This window comes from Macrobrachium nipponense, chromosome 5 (genome assembly GCF_015104395.2).
Source record: "Macrobrachium nipponense isolate FS-2020 chromosome 5, ASM1510439v2, whole genome shotgun sequence".
In the NCBI taxonomy this organism is placed as follows: Eukaryota; Metazoa; Arthropoda; class Malacostraca; order Decapoda; family Palaemonidae; genus Macrobrachium; species Macrobrachium nipponense.
The window spans coordinates 13,657,806-13,677,877 of record NC_061107.1 but is presented as its reverse complement, the minus strand read 5'-3'; the positions used below and the strand labels follow the sequence as shown (position 1 = coordinate 13,677,877).

The 20,072-nt window shown below is 44.6% G+C and overlaps 1 protein-coding gene across 2 annotated transcripts in view; it reads right to left on the bottom strand.

Moving 5' to 3' along the window:
- Window positions 1–20,072, bottom strand: part of LOC135215213 (muskelin-like) — a 62,830-nt gene that overhangs the window by 30,106 nt on the left and 12,652 nt on the right. For both annotated transcript variants that reach the window (XM_064249714.1, XM_064249715.1), the window contains 5 exons: window positions 16,207–16,276; window positions 15,491–15,633; window positions 14,586–14,685; window positions 13,026–13,124; window positions 12,652–12,844 (listed from right to left, as the gene is read on the bottom strand). In XM_064249714.1, coding sequence (XP_064105784.1) covers window positions 12,652–12,844; window positions 13,026–13,124; window positions 14,586–14,685; window positions 15,491–15,633; window positions 16,207–16,276 — 605 coding nt within the window. The remainder of the gene's footprint in view (window positions 1–12,651; window positions 12,845–13,025; window positions 13,125–14,585; window positions 14,686–15,490; window positions 15,634–16,206; window positions 16,277–20,072) is intronic.

The window sequence follows — 20,072 nt, the reverse complement described above, 5'->3', positions numbered from 1 at the left end:
CACATCTCGCAGGGAGTGTGAAGTGAACACGAGTTTGCTTCGCTAAAACATGGTACTCAGGATGTTAGCTGAGTGCCATGCTCTGTTGAAATGCTTCCGAGGCCGCGCCCTCACCTCATAAGCATTCAAATCAAAGATTTCAAATCTTTGTGCAAACACAATGAAGGAGCTTTTTTGAAAGAACTCCTTAACAATAAAGCCAGGGTGTTCTTCTATAGGGCAAGTCTGGTCTTTTTCGGACACTGCAGATTGCCCGAAGGACTTCTACTTTCTTGAGTTTTATGTAAATAAAACTTGAGAGACCCGACAGGGCACAGGACTCTCTCTGGCTCCTGCCACTAACTTGTGCCATCCTTGATTCCAAGCGTTCTGGCCCAAGGACAAGACGGGTTTCCATTCCTAGGCCACAACGGAAGGCTTAGAGAACACCACCGCCTTGTGTTCTCTAAAGCCAAAACTTCTGACGATGGCTGAAAACCTCACTAACCCCTTTGTCGTATCTAGGGTGGTTAGAAGGCCTTTCTGATCACGTGCAAGAAGTAAACAGGTAGGAGAGGTTCGAATACTTTGACATCAAGAACTTCAGACTTAATGTCTAAGTTCCATATTGAAAGCTTTCAATTCTGGACATACACAGTCGGTCCGTCTGTACTAAAGTCAGGTGACCGACCAGTTGACCAGTCAGACGAATCAAGGACAGCAAGGCTGTACCCTGAGACCATAAGGCACTATTCTTCGCTGAAGGATGAGTGTCTGGACTGCCTGGGCGATTCAGGCTAAGCAAACTTTGGGGGGTGTGTCAACGCAACCCAACGTCGTCAGCGAATCAACTCCTGAGCAACTCCTGACTCGAGCTTCTGGTGCCAGGAGAAAGGAGCGAGGAGCAAAAAAATGCGATTCAGTCCCGAAGGACGAATGCCTGACAGTCCAATCTGGTCACATGTTACACGATCATCGGGGTGTACATACGCAACCGACTTCGTCAACAAGAAACTCAGGGCTGCTATATGTCGCCTGCTCTCCCACGAGTGTCTGACTCCAAGAAAACAGGTGAGACAAAAAGTAGAGGTGAGCGAGTTCCGAGATACTACAGAACTCAAAGATCGTGAAGGGCTTTGTTGTTTGACAGAAGCAAATCTCTGAGGCCCAAAGGCCGTCAACAACATATCTGCGTATTCTATAATAGTTGTGACTGCAGCTTATCCCATTCTTCAGACGGAAAGGGAAGACGGTAATCTTATTCCTGTCAAACATCTCGAAAGTCTGAACGTAGTCAGACTCAGAGCGGAGAGGTTATAGGTACCTTTCGTGATAGAGTAGACCAACTCTCTCAGAAAAGGTCTTTGGAAAGTGAACTAGGAAGGAAGTGAACCTCTGTGAATCCAGGATCAAGAAAGCCAACATGGGGCGATCAGCGTCATTGTCGCTCCCTGTGGCGTCATAAATCATCTTATTACATCCTTCAAAATATAGGATGGCGTTAATGCTACCGCTCCCGGATCGAGAATAAGAAGCCTCTTCATCCTCAACATAGCGAAGAGATGAATGAAATAAGGACGTCCCTAAAGTCTCCACAACTCTCAACATACTTCTAAAGAAAGATTCCACTCGGAAGTCAGTAGTTGCTGCCTTCAATTGAGACGATTCGTACGGACTATTGCAATCCTGTAACGAACCTCTAGAGGATCGTTACGTTCTATGCCTGCTGTTATAATAGGCTCTTTCTCGTAAACTCGAACAGGGACCGAGAGAAGATACTCCTTAAGATATGAGAGAGCTGTGGAATTTCAGAGTTGATCTGGCACCACTGGTTCCAAAAACTCGTTTCAAAGACTGGAGGGACGACACCGAATTGCTTCCACTTCTTTCAGATTATGTTCCAGGACATCTGAAACCTCTCCAGTTGTCCGGCACCTCTCTATCACTTCAGGTGATACATGACACACTGAGAGATGTTCAGAATCATTCCCTAGATCTTTGATAAAAATGATATTGTTATTTACAATAAAGTTTTGTACATACTTACCTGGCAGACATATACTTAGCTTACGTCTCTGACGTCACGACAGAATTCAAAACTCGCGGCTAACGCGACAGGTAGGTCAGGTGATCTACCTTTACCCGCCGCTGGGAGGCGGGTGTAAGAACCATCATACTTTCTTGCCAGATTTTTTCTCTCTTTATACCTGTCTCCTGAGGGGAGGCTGGGCGGGCCATCAATCGTATATGTTCTGCCAGGTAAGTATGTACAAAACTTTATTGTAAAATAACAATATCATTTTTGTACATGAACTTTCCTGTCAGACATATACTTAGCTGATTGACACCCTTGGTGGAGGGTACAAGACAGAAAATAACAAAGAAAAGGTAAAACAACACCTGTTGTAGGATAAACATAACCTTGGTTCTTACCTGTTTAGGCTGAAGACTTCATAGATACTGTCTATTAGTCTGCCTAGCCATAAGAGCTACAGCGAGGGCGTGACCTACAGCTGAAAAGACTCTTTGGGTCTACTAACGGGACTTGATATCCGCCTTACTTAGTAGAATCAAAGTCGGATCATGTCAATGGGGGTTCGCCCTCTTCTATGACAGAACCTGTCCACTACCAACGCAGGGAGCTTCAAACCAAATCCGATCACCTAACCAAACTAACGTTATTAGCATTACGAAAACGAAAAAAGATGCCTACCTGCATCATTTTTCATACAACCATATGGAACTCAATTACCAAAAAATACAAGGGAAAAAACTACTAAGGATATGTTCCAGCTCCCTGCCCCAGCACCGAATCCGCCGATACGTACGGGCCTAACGCGAAGCACTCGTCATACGTAATACTACGACTCTTTTAGGTAGTGGGTTGGCGAATACTGAATTACATCTCCAGAATGTAGTTTTCATCAGATTCTGAAGAGACATATTCTTCTTAAAGGCCAAGGAAGTGGCTATTGCTCTCACTTCATGAGCCTTGACTTTAAGAGCTTGAAATGTTCTTCATTACAAGATCTATGTGCTTCTTTCACAACACTTCTAATGAAGAAAGACAGCGCATTTTTCGACAATGGTCTGCTGGGGTCCTTTACAGAGCACCATAGTCTGTCCTCAATGCCCTTAAGGGTTTTCTTCTTCTGAAGGTAGTATTTTAAACTCCTAACAGGGCAAAGAGTTCTTTTCAGGTTCTTCCCCGTACTAGGGCAGACAAACCACGAACCTCAAAGTTCCTTGGCAAGGATTTGAGGGTTCTCATTTTTTGCTAAAAACGAAGGAAGGAAGGAACAAACCACGGAATCTCCTTTTGAAACCTACCCTTCCTTCTAGGGCATGAATCTCACTAACCCTTTTAGCAGATGCTAAAGCCATGAGAAGAGAGCTTTCCTCGTGAGATCTTTGAAGGAGGCTAAATGTGGTGGTTCAAACCTAGCGGACCTCAGGAAACGAAAGAACCATCCAGATTCCAACTTGGAACTTCGTTCGAAGTTTTCTTGGAAAGATTCAAAAGATCTTAATAGATCATGAAGATCTTGTTATTCGAAAGATCTAAATTCCTATGTCTGAACACCGCAGCCAGCATGCTACGGTATCCTTTGATAGTAGATACTGCCAAACCGCATTTTTTCTCTGAGGAAAACTAGGAAATCTGCTATCTGAGTCACAGAGGTATCTGGAAGAGGAAAACTTCTGTTTCCTGCACCAACGGCGAAAGACGTCCCACTTCGACTGGTAGACTTTAAGGGTCGAAGGTCTTCTAGCTGAGGCGATAGCCTTAGCAGCTTTTGTCGAAAAACCCCTTCGCTCTGACAAGACTTTTGACAGTCGAAAGCCAGTCAGATTGAGAGCGGGGAGGTTTCTGTGATACCTGTCGAAGTGGGGTTGTTTGAGCAAATCTTGTCTTTGTGGAAGTGCTCTTGGAAAAGTCCACCAACCATTCCAGTACCTCTGTGAACCAATCTTGGGCGGGCCCAGAACGGAGCTACTAGCGTCATCTTGTCCTCTCCGAGATAGCAAATTTCTTGAGGGTTTGTCCTAGTACTTTGAAGGGGGGAAAGGCGTAGACGTCTAGCCCTGTCCAATCTAGGAGAAACGCATCCACTGAAAACTGCTCCTGGGTCTGAGATCGGGGAGCAATAAAGTTCGATTCTTGCGTTCTTTGCTGTTGCAAAGAGATCGATGTGAGGTCTGGCCCCATCTTCTCCACAGGTCTTGGCATACTTCTGAGTGGAGGGAGGTCCACTCGGAAGGCAGGAGTTGATTCTTCCTGCTCAGGAGATCGGCCCTGAACGTTCCTTTCTCCCTGTACGAATCTGTAGAAGAACTGATCTTCCTCGTTTGAGACCACAGCAGAAGATCCCTTGCTGTTTCGTACAGGGAGAAGGAGTGCGTCCCCCCCTGTTTCTTGATGTACGCCAAGGCTGTTGTGTTGTCCGAATTGACCTGCACTACTGCATTCCGGACGTGGGGTTCGAAGGCTTTCAATGCCATCCAGACTGCCATCAACTCTTTCTTGTTGATGTGCCAGGACACCTGATCCCCTCCAGGTGCCTGACACTTCTCTTGTCCCGAGTGTCGCTCCCCAACCTGCCTCCGATGCGTCGGAAAACAAAACACATGGTTGGGTTCGGCATGTAGAGAGACATTCCTTCCACAAATCGAAGTGGGTCGTTCCATTCCACCACCGAAGGTCTCTCTTGATTTCTCTTGAGATCTTGAAGGAGAACTCCAGATCTAGGGAGAGACGCCTCCAGTTCTGGTATAGGAAGAACTGTAGAGGCCTGAGATGCAACCTTCCTAGAGAAACGAATTGCTCCAGCGAGGAGAGTGTCCCCAGCAGACTCATCCACTCCCTCGCTGTGCATGCATCTTTCTCTAGGAAGGTCGTTAGTTTTCTCGTAGCAACGAGCTATCCTCTCTGGCGACGGAAAAGCCCGAAAATCCAGAGAAGCTATCCGAATCCCCAGATAGATCCTCTCAGTGACAGGGGATTAATTGACGACTTCTGGAAGTTCACCAGAAGTCCCAGCGAACTTGCCAATGTAAGGGTCTTTTGAAGGTCCTCCAGACATCTTTCTTGAGACTCTGCTCTGATTAGCCAGTCGTCGAGATAAAGCGACACCCTCACTCCCTCCAAATGTAGCCACTGCGCCACGTTTTTTCATTACCCCGTGAAAACTTGGGGTGCAGTTGATAGGCCGAAGCACAGGGCCTTGAATTGGAAAGATGTTTCCTCCCATCATGAAGCGTAGATACTTCCGTGAAGAAGGATGGATCGGCACATGAAAGTAAGCGTCCTGAAGGTCTAGAGACACCATCCAGTCCCCTGGACGAAGAGCGCTAACACTGAGGAAGTTGTCTCCATGGCGAACTTCCTCTTTTCCACAAAGACGTTCAGGGCGCTTACATCCAACACCGGTCTCCATCCTCCTGAGTTCTTCGGAACTAGGAAAGTCTGTTGTAAAAGCCCGCAGAGCGGGGATCTTTCACTAGTTCTATAGCCTCCTTCTCTAGCATGAGATCTACTGCTAGAGAAAGGGCTTGATTCATGATGGGGTCCTTGTACTTGGCTACCAACTCCCTCGGAGTTGTCGTCAATGGTGGTCTTGACGAGAAGGGAATGAGGTATCCTTTGCTGACAATCGAAAGGGACCAATTGTCCGCCCCTTTGTGGGCCCAGACGTCGGCAAATTTCAGTAGTCTGGCACCCACTGATGTCTGGAGTCCTTGACCGCTATTTCTTCCCTCTGACTGACTTAGAGAAGGTTTTACCTCTCTTAAAAGGTCTAGTCCCTCTGGTTGCAGAACCTCTGACAGCGGGTCCTCCTCGAAAGGGCTCCTGTCTCAGAGGAGTCTCTTTCTGGTCTTGGGTTGGAAGACAGAGCGAGGTTTCCTGGCGCCTGGGCTAACATGTCCTGAGTAGCCTTAGCTGAAAGGGCACTCGAGATATCTTGGATAATTTTCTTGGGACAGAGAGGAGAGAGTTGAGCATACAAGAGCGATGCCCTTTGTGCATGAGACACTGCCTTCGTGAGAAACGAACAGTAGACCGACCGTTTCTTAAGCACTCCAGCTCAAACAGTGAGGAGACTTCACTCGATCCGTATCTCACTGCTTTATCCATGCAAGTGAGTACACAGTTAAGATCTTCAGGAGACAGAGCATCTGGGGTCTTGGTCTTATTAGCCAGCACACCTAAAAGACCAATCAAGGAAGTTGAAAACTTCCAGGACTCGGAACATTCCCTTCAGTAAGTGGTCAAGTTCGTTCATTCCCCACGTAGTCTTGGCGGACAAGAGGGCGGAACGACGAGCAGCAATCCACTAATGAGGAGAAGTCCGAGTCCGCAGACGAAGGGAGAGCGAGGCCTAATGGTTCTCCCGATTCGTACCAGAATCCCAATCTGCCGGTCAGTTTAGACGGAGGGAAAGAAAAAAACCGTCTTCCCTTTCTCTTCCTTCGAAAGGAGCCATTCCCAAAACCTCTCAGCGCCTTCTTCATGGAAACAGTAGGTTTCATCCTTACACAAGACGAAACCTTCGACGTCTTCGAAGTGGAGAATAACGAAAGAGGAGTAAGGGGGGGCCACAGGAGAAAGGATATCTCCAAACTCTTGCAGGAGTAACTCTGTTAGTTTCTTATAGGAGGAAACTGAGGCGTCTTTTGGTCCTTCTTCTTCTTGAGGGGTCCTGTTCCTCCTGAGCCGAAGAGCCCTCCTGATCCTTAGAGGCGCGACTATTCTTAAATGAGTCTCTAGAGGCAGTTGGACGTATACGTCTTGGAGACAATGCTTCAGGCAAGTGTCTACTTGCAACATCCTTCTTGTCTGGAGAGTGCGTTTCCCAGATCCTTGAAGCCTAAAAGGAGTCAGGCGGCAAGTCAGGTGCAGAGCGCCTGTTTGAAGAAGAAATTCTATCAGGCTCTTGGCGCCTATCCAAAGGAGAGCGGTACCAGGCGAACTGCGCCTGCCATACGAAAAGCGCCTACCAGGCTCTTGGCGCCTGAACCGAGGCGAGAGAATTTCTGGTGACGAGCGCCTACTAGTGAGCGCCTACCAGGGGGAGAAGCGCCTGCTAGGCTCTCGGCGCCTGACTCGAGGCGAGTAAAAGTCAGGAGAAGAGCGCCTGCCAGGCGAAACGCGCCTAACAAGCTCTTGACGCCTGTCCAGCGAAAGGCGCCTGTCCGATTAGGGCGCTTGTCAACCGGAGAGTGGAGGCGAGACGAGGAGCGGCTACGAGGTGAGTAGTGCCTACTAGGCTCTTGGCGCCTGTCAAGGGGAGCGATTCCTGTCTCGAGAAGAGCGTCTGTAGGGTGAGGACTCTCCTACGGCGCAGTTTGCTCCTTGTCCGAAGGAGAAACTTGTCTGTCAGGCGAATGTCGCTTAGACGCAGATGTGATCTTGTCCGAAGCAGAAAGCCTCCTGCGATAATCCGAACGCACAGGTGAGCGCGCCTCTTCCGTCGAAAAGCGAGAGTCAGGAGAGGGGAGCCTGGACTTCTTTACAGGAAGCGAGACATCCTTCCTGCGACGAGAAGACAGCAAATAGAGCCAGCCAGAGCCGAAATCTGCGCCTGAAAGGTTAGCCAACACCCTTGCAGGAGAATTCACAAACTCGTGAACAGGAGACGAGGCTCGATCTCCGCTCGGGGAACGATACTCCTGAGATCTCTTACGCTTCTTCGCTTCCACCTCAGGCTCTTCCGAAAAAACTTCAGGGCTGGAAGGGCGTGCGCAGGGAGCGTTCCAGGCTCTCTTCGAAGGGCGCGAGGCTTCCGAAGAGCTCCATCCTCTTTTAGGAGAAGGCGAAGGCGACGACGAGAAGCACTGGCGCAAAATTTCTCTCTTGGAGCGATCCAAGGTAGCCTGGGAACGATCAACAGGAACTACCGAGGGGACGCCTGACCGTTGGGGATGCTCCCTAACCTTCCTGCGGCTTTCGACTTTCCTCCTCCACTGGGACTGGGAGTCTGGAAGAGGTCTAGGCCTGGAAGCATTAGGGCGCCGATCAGACGCACCCTCCACTGCACTGGGTTCACTGCACAAATCACTATTGGAATCACTCTTACCTTCTAGTTGCTTGATTTTCCTCTCCATACTGCGAATGGTGGCTTTCATTGAGGCCACTTCCGAAGGCGCATCTTCGGCTTCGGTGCAGGGAGCAGGAGCTGAAACTGACAAAGGAGCTACTTCTAAAATAGGATTATCTACATCCAACTCGCTAATACGAGATCTACTACTGCTCCTGGAAGAAGCTTTCCTAACTTTATCCTTTTCAAGCTTCCTCAAGTAGGAAGACAAAGACTTCCATTCATCCTCATTCAGCTTTTCACATTCATTACAAGGGTTATTAAAGGTGCATTCATTCCCTCTACACTTCAAACATACCGTGTGAGGGTCTACCGCAGCTTTCGGTAGCCTCACCTTACACTCAGTCATACAACCAAACTCTAAACATAGCAGTTTTCTTAGTATCAACATCAGACATCATGAATCCAAGAAAAATCCAAAGAAAAATCCAAAGAAAAGTCCAATAACTGTCCACAAATCGCGAATGCCAGGCCAAAAGATCGGGTACTTCACCAAAAGTCCGTAGAAACAATCAGGCGAAAACGAGAAAAGAATCCAACTGTCAAGAGGTACCGACAACAGGTGTGGTCGACACCGACGACAGAAAAAATCTGGCAAGAAAGGTATGATGGTTCTTACACCGCCTCCCAGCGGCGGGTAGGTAGTAGATCACCTGACCTACCTGTCGCGTTAGCCGCGAGTTTTGAATTCTGTCGTGACGTCAGAGACGTAAGCTAAGTATATGTCTGACAGGAAAGTTCATGTACAAAATTCAGTTTCCCGGTAGGAAAAAACTGTAGAGATCGGAATTGCAGTCTATTCAGGGAAACAAACTTCTTCAGTAAGGAAATGGTCCCCAGCAGCTCATCCATTCCCTCACCGAGTATGCTTACTTCCCTAATAAGGCTGCGCTTTGCCTAAGCAGGAGAGCATATAATAGTGCAATATTGCGGCGGTAGACTCGTAGCCCTATACCGTGCGGTAACGAGCACCGAAAGAAATAAGAGATATCTCTGTTAAACATAGAAAGGCAAAACAAATGCAATGTTTATTTATTCATGTAAGAAATCCCCTCAATCTAAGGCTAAAGACCGTGATTGTAGGGCAGAGATACAGTTAGTCAGTCAATCCCACAGGAGAGAGACGTAACCGCCAGCACAGAGATACGGTTAGTTAGTCAATCCCGCAGGAGAGAGAGACGTTTACCTACCGCGCATGAGAGCGAGAAACCGAGCTGGTACTGGCTGGGTTGGACTGGAGGACATGACAGCAGCAGCTTACATTTGTCATCTCTTACCGTTATGCGTGGGTTGCCAGCTACTCTATTCTACAAAGAAATAGGTGAAGAAAGAGACTCCCAAGCTGGTATATTTAAGCGAAACAGAAAACACTAAATATAGAGGTACGTTAGTGTCGTCATAACACTACCATACAACGGTAAAAGATAAATCGGAAACTCCTGGAAGGCTGCAGGGAGTAACGATTAAATGCCCTTAAAATAATAGACCTCTCGGTTGCCATCCGAAGATGTAACTACAGCAAGCGTTTATGACTTGAACCAACCAGTAGTAAAATAATGCAAGGCAAAATATGATATTGTTATGATACAATAAAAGTTTGTTTCCTATTACCTGGCAGACATATCTATAGCTGAATTCGGAAAATACAGCTACGTACATATCTGACAGGCAAGTTTGATGAACATATCTCAGAGAATCGAAGCGGACAGGTCCAGCTTCTTTTATGTTATTTGTACATAAGCATTCATTGACGAAGTCTACAAGTCTATGTCATTGTCTTGTACGAGATTGCGATTAATGAATGAGAGCTCTTCCGAATCTTGTCAATAAGAGCTTATCGGCTTACACAATAAAAGTTATTGAGGTGTTTGTCAATGAGAACTAACCCATTACGGGACAAAGAGATATTTTGTCAATGAGAGGATACCCACTTAATTGACAAAATGATAGTATATTGTCAATGGGGGAAAATCACTGAATTGACAAAACGTAATCCAGGAAGTCGAGCATTTTATTTTTCCGATTCCCGTCTCAAACGAGGAAGGGGCAAGAATCCTGTTAAGAGACTGGGCTTACGGCAGGTAGAACGACGATGTTCAATTTGGCAGCGTAGTCCCAACTAGGAACTAACAAAATCTATCATCTGAAAAGCCCTTTCAGATGGGCTAAAAGCTTGCAAAATTATCCTGGGAAGAGGAAGAAACTCTCCAACCAGCTTCCTCTCCCGTATCACAACTAATGCCTGCTAACGCTTAAAATTTATTGGCAGTATGGCAAAGGAAGTCCTGTCTTGCGCTTTCCTGAAGAGCGTCCTCTTGATGAGTGCCTTTGCAAGAATCCTACTGAACGTTGCCGAGAGTCCTGACGTGCAGGACGTCGAGCTTTTACATAACCCGTAGCTGCCTTACCGCAGTCTTGACTGCGGTAAAGCAAGAGATCTTCCCTTGAGCTTTCCATAACTCCATCCAATCCTGGACTTTACGAAAAGCAATATTAACTGACAGAGACCTCTAGAATTTACGAAAACCCGTGGTCTTGCTGGGTTTCGAAAACTAAGTTGCTTTTTCACTTTAAGCTTCTTCCGAAGCACTGCTTACTTCACATTCTTCGCAGGCGAGGTAGAAGGGATCACCGAAGGTAGGTAAAAAATCTTTAGGCCCAAATCAGCTTGAAGAGTTAAAAGAAACGTTCAGCCAGGCGACACACCTGGCGTGCGCTGGCGCACGCTCGGCGTCCACTGGCTTGCGCTCGGCGTCCAATTGCCGCGCACTTGGCGTGCATCCGGTGCGCTTAGCGTGCCCCCGCACACGCCTGGCGTCCATCCGAGCGTCCCGTTCAAGCCGCGCGTCAAAAGAACGTGCAGAAAAGCGTCACGCTCCTGACAGGCGTCAATGCAGCGAGAGAAACTGCCTTCAGGGAAGAGCGAGAGACATCTCGGAGAGAAAACCGACTGCACGAAGCAGTCTCAGGTGAAGGGTTGATCGTGTGAGAATACGAGGGGCGAGGGAACGCCTTCTTATTCTCACAGCAACAAAGCTAGGACGTCCGCGCTCAAAAGCGTCCTGCTACTATGACTTGCTTTCCCTTTTCTCGGTGGAAAGACGTACACGAGTTCAGGCGACGTTCGCCTTCTTACTTCTCACTGCAACGAATGACGAGAGAGAGAGAGAGATGAGAGAGAGAGAACGAGAGAGAGAGAGAGAGAGAGAGACGAGAGAGACAGTGAGGAAGTGAAGCGTCCTCTTCTATAAAGCTTCTATTTAGAGGGCGCGAGTCCTTCCGAAAGCTCCAACCCCTGCGCAGGGAGGACGCTTCGGAGGACGAGAAGCAATCCTTCAGGATTCGTGCACGTGCACGCACTTTGGCAGCCTGGGAGGTATCTTCAGGTCTGCCGAAGGCATGTCAGATCGGTGGGGTTCCTTGTAACCCTCCTTCGGCTTTCGACATGCTCTCTCCCTGTTCCTGGAGTCAAGCAGAGGTCCTGGCCTATAGGCGAAATAAGGCCGATCTGACGCACCCTCCACTACACAAGGGGCACTGTCACTGCACTTAGCCACTTCACTTTTGCTCTCCAAAGCCAGCACTTTCGATTCTAAGTTACGAATCGATAGAGTATCAGAGAAAGGGCAATACCCTCTACAGACACTGTTCAGGGCCCGAAGGCAACATTACAGGGTTAGGAGTAACAACTACAGAAGTAGCACTCTTCACCACAATGATAGGAGAGCGAGCACCTTAGATTCCAAGATACAGATGGAATCTATAACGTAAAGGGCATTACCTCTCGAGACATATTTATAGCCCGTAGGCCATACTACAGGGTTAGGCAAAATAAGTCTACATGAAGGTTACCGCCTACCCTGACTTTTGTTTACTGATTAATTGCATACATCCGAATCATACATCTTCCTTACGGAATTAGACAAAGTCTCACACTCCTTACATGACAAATCTCAACAAAGAAGCAAGACCTATACCCCTCGTGCATACCAAGTGCGGAACTACCGAAGCTTTCGGTAGCCACACCCTATCTTAGCAGACAACACCCTCTGAAACTAGCCTAACTAGATTCAGATATACAAAAATGAATCAAATTCAAATCAATTTAAGATAGCGTATGCCTAGCCACAAATCCAAGTAAATAAATCAAAAGACAATTAGGATATTTAGCGGCAATGAAGTTTCCAAAATCCTAAGACGGAGGTACTGAAAACAGGTGTTTCCAGCACCGGCGACAGAAAAATTATGAATAGAAAATGGGAATGGTTCCTGATACCCGCCTCCCAGCGGCGGGAATGGGTACTAACCACCTGGCCGATCACTGTGTGCCGGAAGTTTTCGAAATTCTGTCGGACTTCAGAAAATACAGCTATATATATATCTGACAGGTAAGTTTCATGAACAAATAAGTTTTTTCAATAATTAAAAGGTCAAATTCTATAAATCCTACAGATTAATAAAGAACAGTAAAAAAACTCCCGAGAAGAGCTGTTGTTAAGCTCAGAGGTCTGGATAAACTAATCATAAAACATAAGAGTATTCATATCATAGACACAAAAAAAACTGAACACACCTCGCGCAGCATCAGCTATTAAGAGCTCACAGCCATCGAAGTCTCCTTGACATACTAGTAGATCATGTAATCTTGTTAGTCTTGGGTCTTCTAACGTAACCCTAGTTCGTTTTTCGAGCGATTCGAAAGCTTCTGTATAATTGTGCTGTCGAAAATGCTTTAGACATAAACGAATTGCTTCCCTTTCCCTGTACTAGAAACAGAGGAGGAATTGAAATTAATATCAAATATGTATGAACACAACTGTGTTCTAAATAAAATCAAGGCTTTCATCAAAGGTAGGCAGAGGCAGAACTGAATAGTATTGCGGTCTTACAATTACATAGCAAAGGCTGGAAAGTTGCATGTTTAAAAAGGACAAATTCTATACTTACTGTTGTATACCAGTTCATACATTTTTGAACTACAGCCCTGTCATCGCACCCACCAAGCGAAACATGCCAGATGCTAAAATTAAAAGTTGAGCCCCAAGACTGCAAGGAAAGTGAAACAAATGTTAACAAGGCTCACAAGCATGAGAACTAAAAGATCATCTATAATTCTTGTAACTCATGACCAAAAAGTTATATTTCTCAAACAAATTAACAAATTTCTACTTTTTAATAAACTCCAAGAGTTTATAGCTGACTTGAGAATGAAAAAATTTAAAATATGATAATTTTCATCATAAATTTAATTATTTGGATACTTACCTACTGGTAAAGTTAGCATACATCTTCACACCTAATGGTGCAAAGATATAAACTAACTTTAACAGCAGGTAAGATTCATTCCAAATAATAATCATCACTTAGCCTTAAAGCAATGATAATAGCAATTCCTTAAGTAATTCGGTTTGAAACTACAAGGTTTTAAACAGGCTTGATGTCAGAAGTTACATACACTAGGTTGCATACACAAGTTAATTACAGATGAATTATCTTTCTACCATTTTTAATTTATAGGTTCTCATTTGCAATTATAATTACTTTTATATCCTTAATTAGAGGGATCCACTCAACACTGACTGCCCAAGGCCATTTTAATCCAGACCCATCCATCGCTCCCCATGGGTGAACAATAATATGTACATTAAAAGAAAAAATAACAAAGAAAAAACAAAGAAAAACCAAATGACTTACCTTGGCAATATATTAAAGTAACAAAGTGTCAATATTTGCATACACCACCCTACTTACAAATATTCAGAGATAAAAACAACCAGAATTGCAAATTACAACTGTTTAGAACACTTGCTTTTGCCATTCACAAGATTAAATTTTATTTTGAGTACCTACTCTATACATACAGTAATATATGTATAGTGCATATTGTTTTAGGATGAAAAAACATACAGTACTATATTGATTTTATATCCTATACTTAAATTGGCATGAAGAGCACACTGACAAACTTACAAACAATTCAACATACAAAAATGGCCATCTGGAACATAACTTGTTTGTAAGTAGGTTGGTGTATGTAGTTTTAAAAATTAATATCTGAAAGTTAAAAAGTAAGTAGGTTGATGTATGTACAGTGCTCCCCCCCGGTATTCACGGGGGATGTGTGCCAGACCCCCTACGAATAGCTAGAATCCACAAATAGTTGAAAGTCCTATAAAAACGCTTAAAATGGCTTATTTTGTTAGTTAAAACTCGAAAAAAACCCACTAAAAATGTTTATACCTGGTTTTTTAATAGTTTTATCAGAAAAAGTGCATTTTATGATGAAATTGATAAAAAACACAGGAATTTGTGGATATTTCTCATAAAAAAATACAGCGAATACGCGAATTTCACGTGAATAATGGGTGGATATGTTCCAGAGAGAAATCAGCGAATGCGCGAGTCCACGAATCCGGAGACCGCGAATAGGGGGGCCCACTGTAGTTGTAAAAATGAATATCTGAAAGTTAAAAAATATCTTCATTGAACAAAAGTGAAAAGTCATACCTGAAGTGGAACAATCTTGACAAAACGTAAAGGAAATTGGTGACCAGACACGGTATGTTTTAAAACGAGGGTTTCAGAAACAGTGTCGTTCTTCAGTCCACTGAAAAAAGAAGAAACTATAAATACTGTACTTTCCAAAGATTATGAAAAGTTTGTGCATTTCGACACATTTATTCAGTTACACATTTGATCTACTTATGCCTTAAGATGTCATTGCCGTAGTGACAGGACCATCCATACTGAAGGACATTACTCCCTTCACCCTTTTGCTGAATAAGAAAACCTACTCCATAAGGGAAGGGAAAGTATTATCTTAATCAGCAGTTATCAATTAATAACTTTTATTGATGGATAATCTTTCAGCATCCTAATAAATATCAAGTGACTGACAGTATCTTTAATTCTCGCTTTCAAGATCAAATGCTAATGTACAATGCTTTTCATTCTTTCATTTTTCTAATGAAAACTCAGTCATCAAATTCCTATACAAGTAAATCCATGACTAGGCTTTTCTAGTGACTGTTCAATACACATTACCACAAACTCTTCAATAAGGTCTAATCCTTGAAGCTACTTCATTAAAATAAGCATTCTGCTATTTAATGTCTGATCTCTATACTGTCTTGGAGTAAATTCAGGATGGAGTAATGCTTCACTCAAGCTCCTTCTAGCTATGCAGCATTTTCATGGATATCAATACATACTTTCATTCCAACAACAAATACAATACAGTACCCCTCAATAAAGATAATAACTCTAGGGCAAAAATACACTTTGAAATAGTATTACATTAAAGGCAACTAGAAAAACCTCAGCAATCTACTAAGTAATAAATCTACTGTATAGTATAGCAATAATTAGAAGTTTTTAAAAATAAACATAAGATATCCTTCATTTTTACTAACCTTTCTAAAAGAAGCACCATATTATCATCAGATAGACCACCATAAACTCGAAACTTCTTAACATTGCACACGTGGGTTTTTTCATATTTTCCAAACGTTATCGTCTTTACCACAGCTGGATGTTCTAATTTCAATATTAAATACTGAAAATAGAGATGTAAGTGGTGATACAAAACAGTTTACACAGCCTAAAATAAACACATTTAAAGTTTATGTCAATCTTCTGAACAAAGCATATACTTTGGTTATTTTTCTTTTCCACAAAAGCTGCCAAAATGAAAATTAAAATCTTTCTCTGTTATACGAAAGCTGCTGTAATGAAAATTAAAATAATGAAGTGCCTAGACGTACTAGTTTTCAATTAATAAACATATTATATAACTTTGCCTTTTTTTAGCAAAGGTGCTAAGGTGATGTACAGTGCTGTTTACCCATAAAATATTACATAACTAGGCAGATCAACTGCCGATGTTTTAGATTTCACCACTTGCCAAAATAATTATACAAAACTTTCAGATAACAACAAGAGCAATGATGGAACAAGTTAGGTGAATTGTACTTTGGAGATGTCTCCTACGTTGTTTTTTTTATTTGTTTCTCAAATTATAAATGGGTTCAACTCATAACTGATGTCACAATAGTCTAAAACAAGAATTTTACTGTCTATTTAAACAACATTACTTGTAAGACCTGAGTTGCTTATATTACACACATACCTGTGGAGGGTTATTGGAATCTGACGACCATCGGGAGGACTGATCAGTTGGTTTATCTTCTAATATATTTCTGAAAAATGATATTGTCATGTTACAATAAAGTTTTATACATACTTACCTGACAGATATATACTTAGCTATAGACTCCGTCGTCTCCGACAGAATTTCAAATTTCGCGGCACACGCTACCGGTAGGTCAGGTGATCTACCGCCCTGCCCTGGGTGGCAGGACTAGGAACCATTCCCGTTTTCTAATCAGAATTCTTCTCTTCCACCTGTCTCCTGCGGGGAGGCTGGGTGGGCCATTAATCGTATATATCTGTCAGGTAAGTATGTATAAAACTTTATTGTAACATGACAATATCATTTTTATACATTCAACTTCCCTGCCAGATATATACTTAGCTGATTAGCACCCATTGGTGGTGGGTAAGAGACAGCTAACTACTGAACTAGACAGGTAAACAACATATGTTGTAGGTATTTAAAGAAATCCTTGGTTCCTACCTTATTAGGCTGAAGACTTCGCGGCTACTGCCTTGTAGTCTGCTTAGCCTCAAGAGCCTCAGCGAGATAATGATCTATGGCTAAGAGTTCTTGTGGGTCTGCCAATGGGGTCTTATCCACTTACTCGGCAGAGCCTAAAGGCCTTTGTCATTGGGTGCTATTCCACTTACATGACAATACACCTTGTTCAAGGAGCACAAAACCGATCCCGATCACCTGATCCTAACATCCATGTTAGTTCTAAGATTGTAAGGAGTCATCCCCGAACTCCTCAAAACAAACAACAAAAACTCGAAACATAATTACACTTTCATTACAAAATATACAAAAAAATTTTGTACTCCCCTACTAGTCATACATACCCTTGATCGCCTACCAGCAATGACACTCTGCTCCCGTGCGACAGTAGTGAGCTTGCTACTAGAAAACCAAGCACATATCTGACAAGAGGGTTTATGTACGATAAAAACACAAAATTAAGGATCAGTCTTTGCTCCAAGACCCAGTACTGTATCTGCTGATACAAAAAAGGACCTAGTGAGAAGCACTTCTCATAGGTCACTCTCACGTCCTTCAGATAATGAGATGCAAACACTGAATTGCACCTCCAATATGTAGTCTCGATGATATTCTTCAGAGACATGTTCTTTTGGAACGCCAAAGACGTTGCTACTGCTCTTACTTCATGCGTCTTGACCTTTAGAAGACCGAAGGATGCCTCAGAGCAGTTCTTGTGAGCGTCTGTAATAACGCTTCTCACAAAGAAAGCTAAGGCGTTCTTGGACATGAGTCGTTTGGGGTTCTTCACTGCACACCAAAGACCTTGTTGACAAGCTCCCATCTGTCTCTTCCTCTCTAAATAGAATTTAAGAGCTCTCACTGGACAGAGAGATCTCTCTATCTCTCTGCCTACCAGGTTAGATAGGCCTTTTACCTCAAAACTTCTGGGCCAAGGTTTTGATGGGTTTTCGTTCTTTGCCAGAACATTGTCTGGAAAGAACAGATGGCAGCATCTCCTTTGAACCCCACCGTGGAATCCAGAGCGTGTAATTCGCCTCTGTCTCTTGGCTGTAGCGAGAGCCACCAGGAACAATGCATTTCCCTAGTGACGTCGCGGAAGGACGCCAGATGTAAAGGTTCGAATTTGTCCGATGAAAGGGGAATTCAGGACCACGTCTAGATTCCAACTAGGTGTTCTAGGAGTAGCTGCTTTCGACGTCTCAAAAGATCTAATTATCGTCGTAGATCTTTGTCGTTAGCAATGTCTAGGCCTCGATTCCTGAAAACCGAAGACAGCATGCTTCGGTATCCTTTTATTGTCGAGACAGATAGGTGTGACTCCTTTCTCAGAAAGAGGAGGAAATCGGCAATATTCACTATAGAGGTACTGGAGGAGGACAGCTTCTGAACCTTACACCACCTCCTAAAGACTTCCCACTTCGACTGGTATACTCTTCTCGTCGAAGCTCTGCGGGCTCTAGCGATAGAGCCCGCAGCCTCGCGAGAAAAGCCTCTCGCTCTGACAAGTCTTTCGATAGTCGAAAGGCAGTCAGAGCGAGACCTGGGAGGTTGTGATGAAACCTCTCGAAGTGGGGTTGTCTGAGTAGATCGTGTCTGTTTGAAGCGATCTGGGGAAGTCCACTATCCACTCCAGTACCTCCGTGAACCATTCCTGGGCTGGCCAAAATGGGGCTATGAGTATCAACTTCGTGCTCTTCGAAGCTACAAACTTTCTGAGCACTTCCCCAGGATTTTGAACGGGGGAAAGGCGTAAGCGTCCACACCCGACCAATCCATGAGAAACGCGTCTATTACGAAGGCTCTCGGATCCTCTACTAGAGCAAAAGGTCTCTATTCTTTTGGATAGGAACGTCGCAAACAGGTCTATGTGAGGTCTCCCCCACAGGGACCAAAGACTTCGACACACTTCTCGTGAAGAGTCCATTCTGTGGGAAGGACCTGGTTTCTCCTGCTCAGTCTGTCCGCTCTCACATTTTTGATCCTTGAACAAACCTTGTGAGGAGAGTTATGCCTCTTTCTCCGTCCAGGTACGGTGTTTTGTCAACTGATAGAGGGAGAACGAGTGCGTGCCTCCTTGCTTTCTTATGTAAGCCAGAGCCGTGGTGTTGTCTGAGTTGATCTGTATTACCCCGTCTCTGACTATCTTTTCGAAGGACTTTAAGGCTAGGTGTATGGCCACAAGTTCCTTGCAATTGATGTGCCAGGACACCTGTTCCTTTGTCCAGGTGCCTGACACCTCCCTTGCTCCCAGCGTCGCTCCCCATCCCGACTCCGAAGCGTCGGTAAACAACACTTGGTCTGGGTTCTGCAGAGCAGCGATAAGCCTTCGTTCTTTTGAAGCTGAGGGATCCACCACCTCAGATGCTCTTTTTACTTCTTGTGGAAGTTGGAAGATGTCCGAGAGTTGACCCGTCTTCCAGCTCCACACCTCTTTGAGGAAAAACTGAAGAGGGCGAAGGGAAGTGAAGTCTCCCTAGCGAGAAGAACTTCTCCAATGAGGACAGGGTCCCTAAAAGGCTCAGGTAATCCCTCTGCTGAGCTGTTGCCTTTCAATTTCTCTTTCGAAGGCAAGAAAAACTCGAGATTCTCGACAAACCTCGAGCAATTCTTTCTCGCGAAGGATATACCCGAAAACCCCGAGAATCCATCTGAATCCCCAGATAGACCAAGTTCTGGCTGGGGATCAGTTGTGACTTCTCGAGGTTGACGAGCAACCCTAGCGAATCTATCATGTTCCTTGTTACTTCCAAGTCCTCCAAGCACTGACTCCTCGACTTGGCCCTGATCAGCCAGTCGTCCAAGTAGAGGGAGATGTTTATCCCTTCTAGGTGAAGCCATCTTGCTACATTCGCCATGAGGTTGGTGAATACTTGTGGGGCTGTAGACAGACCGAAGCACAGAGCCCACTGAATTGAAAGATCTTGTCTCCTATCACAAAGCGAAGATATTTCTTTGACTGATGGTGAATGGGAACGTGGAAATAGGCGTCTTGTAGGTCCAGGAGTAGACCATCCAATCTCCTGGCCGAAGCGCCGACATGACAGAGTGCGGACGTTTCCATACGAAACTTCTTTTTCTGTACGAAGCGATTCAGAGCGCTTACGTCCAGAACTGGTCCTCCACCCCCCCGATGCCTTTGGTACTAGAAAAAGGCGATTGTAAAATCCCGGGGAGTGTGGATCTTGTACCAGTTCGATGGCCTCTTTTTCCCACATTTGCTCCACCATCTGAAGAAGAGTCTTTCGCATTAACGGGTCTCTGTACCTCGCTGACAGTTCCCGAGGCGTAGATGTTAGGGGCGGTTTGTCGTCGAAGGGGATTACATATCCCTTCTTCAG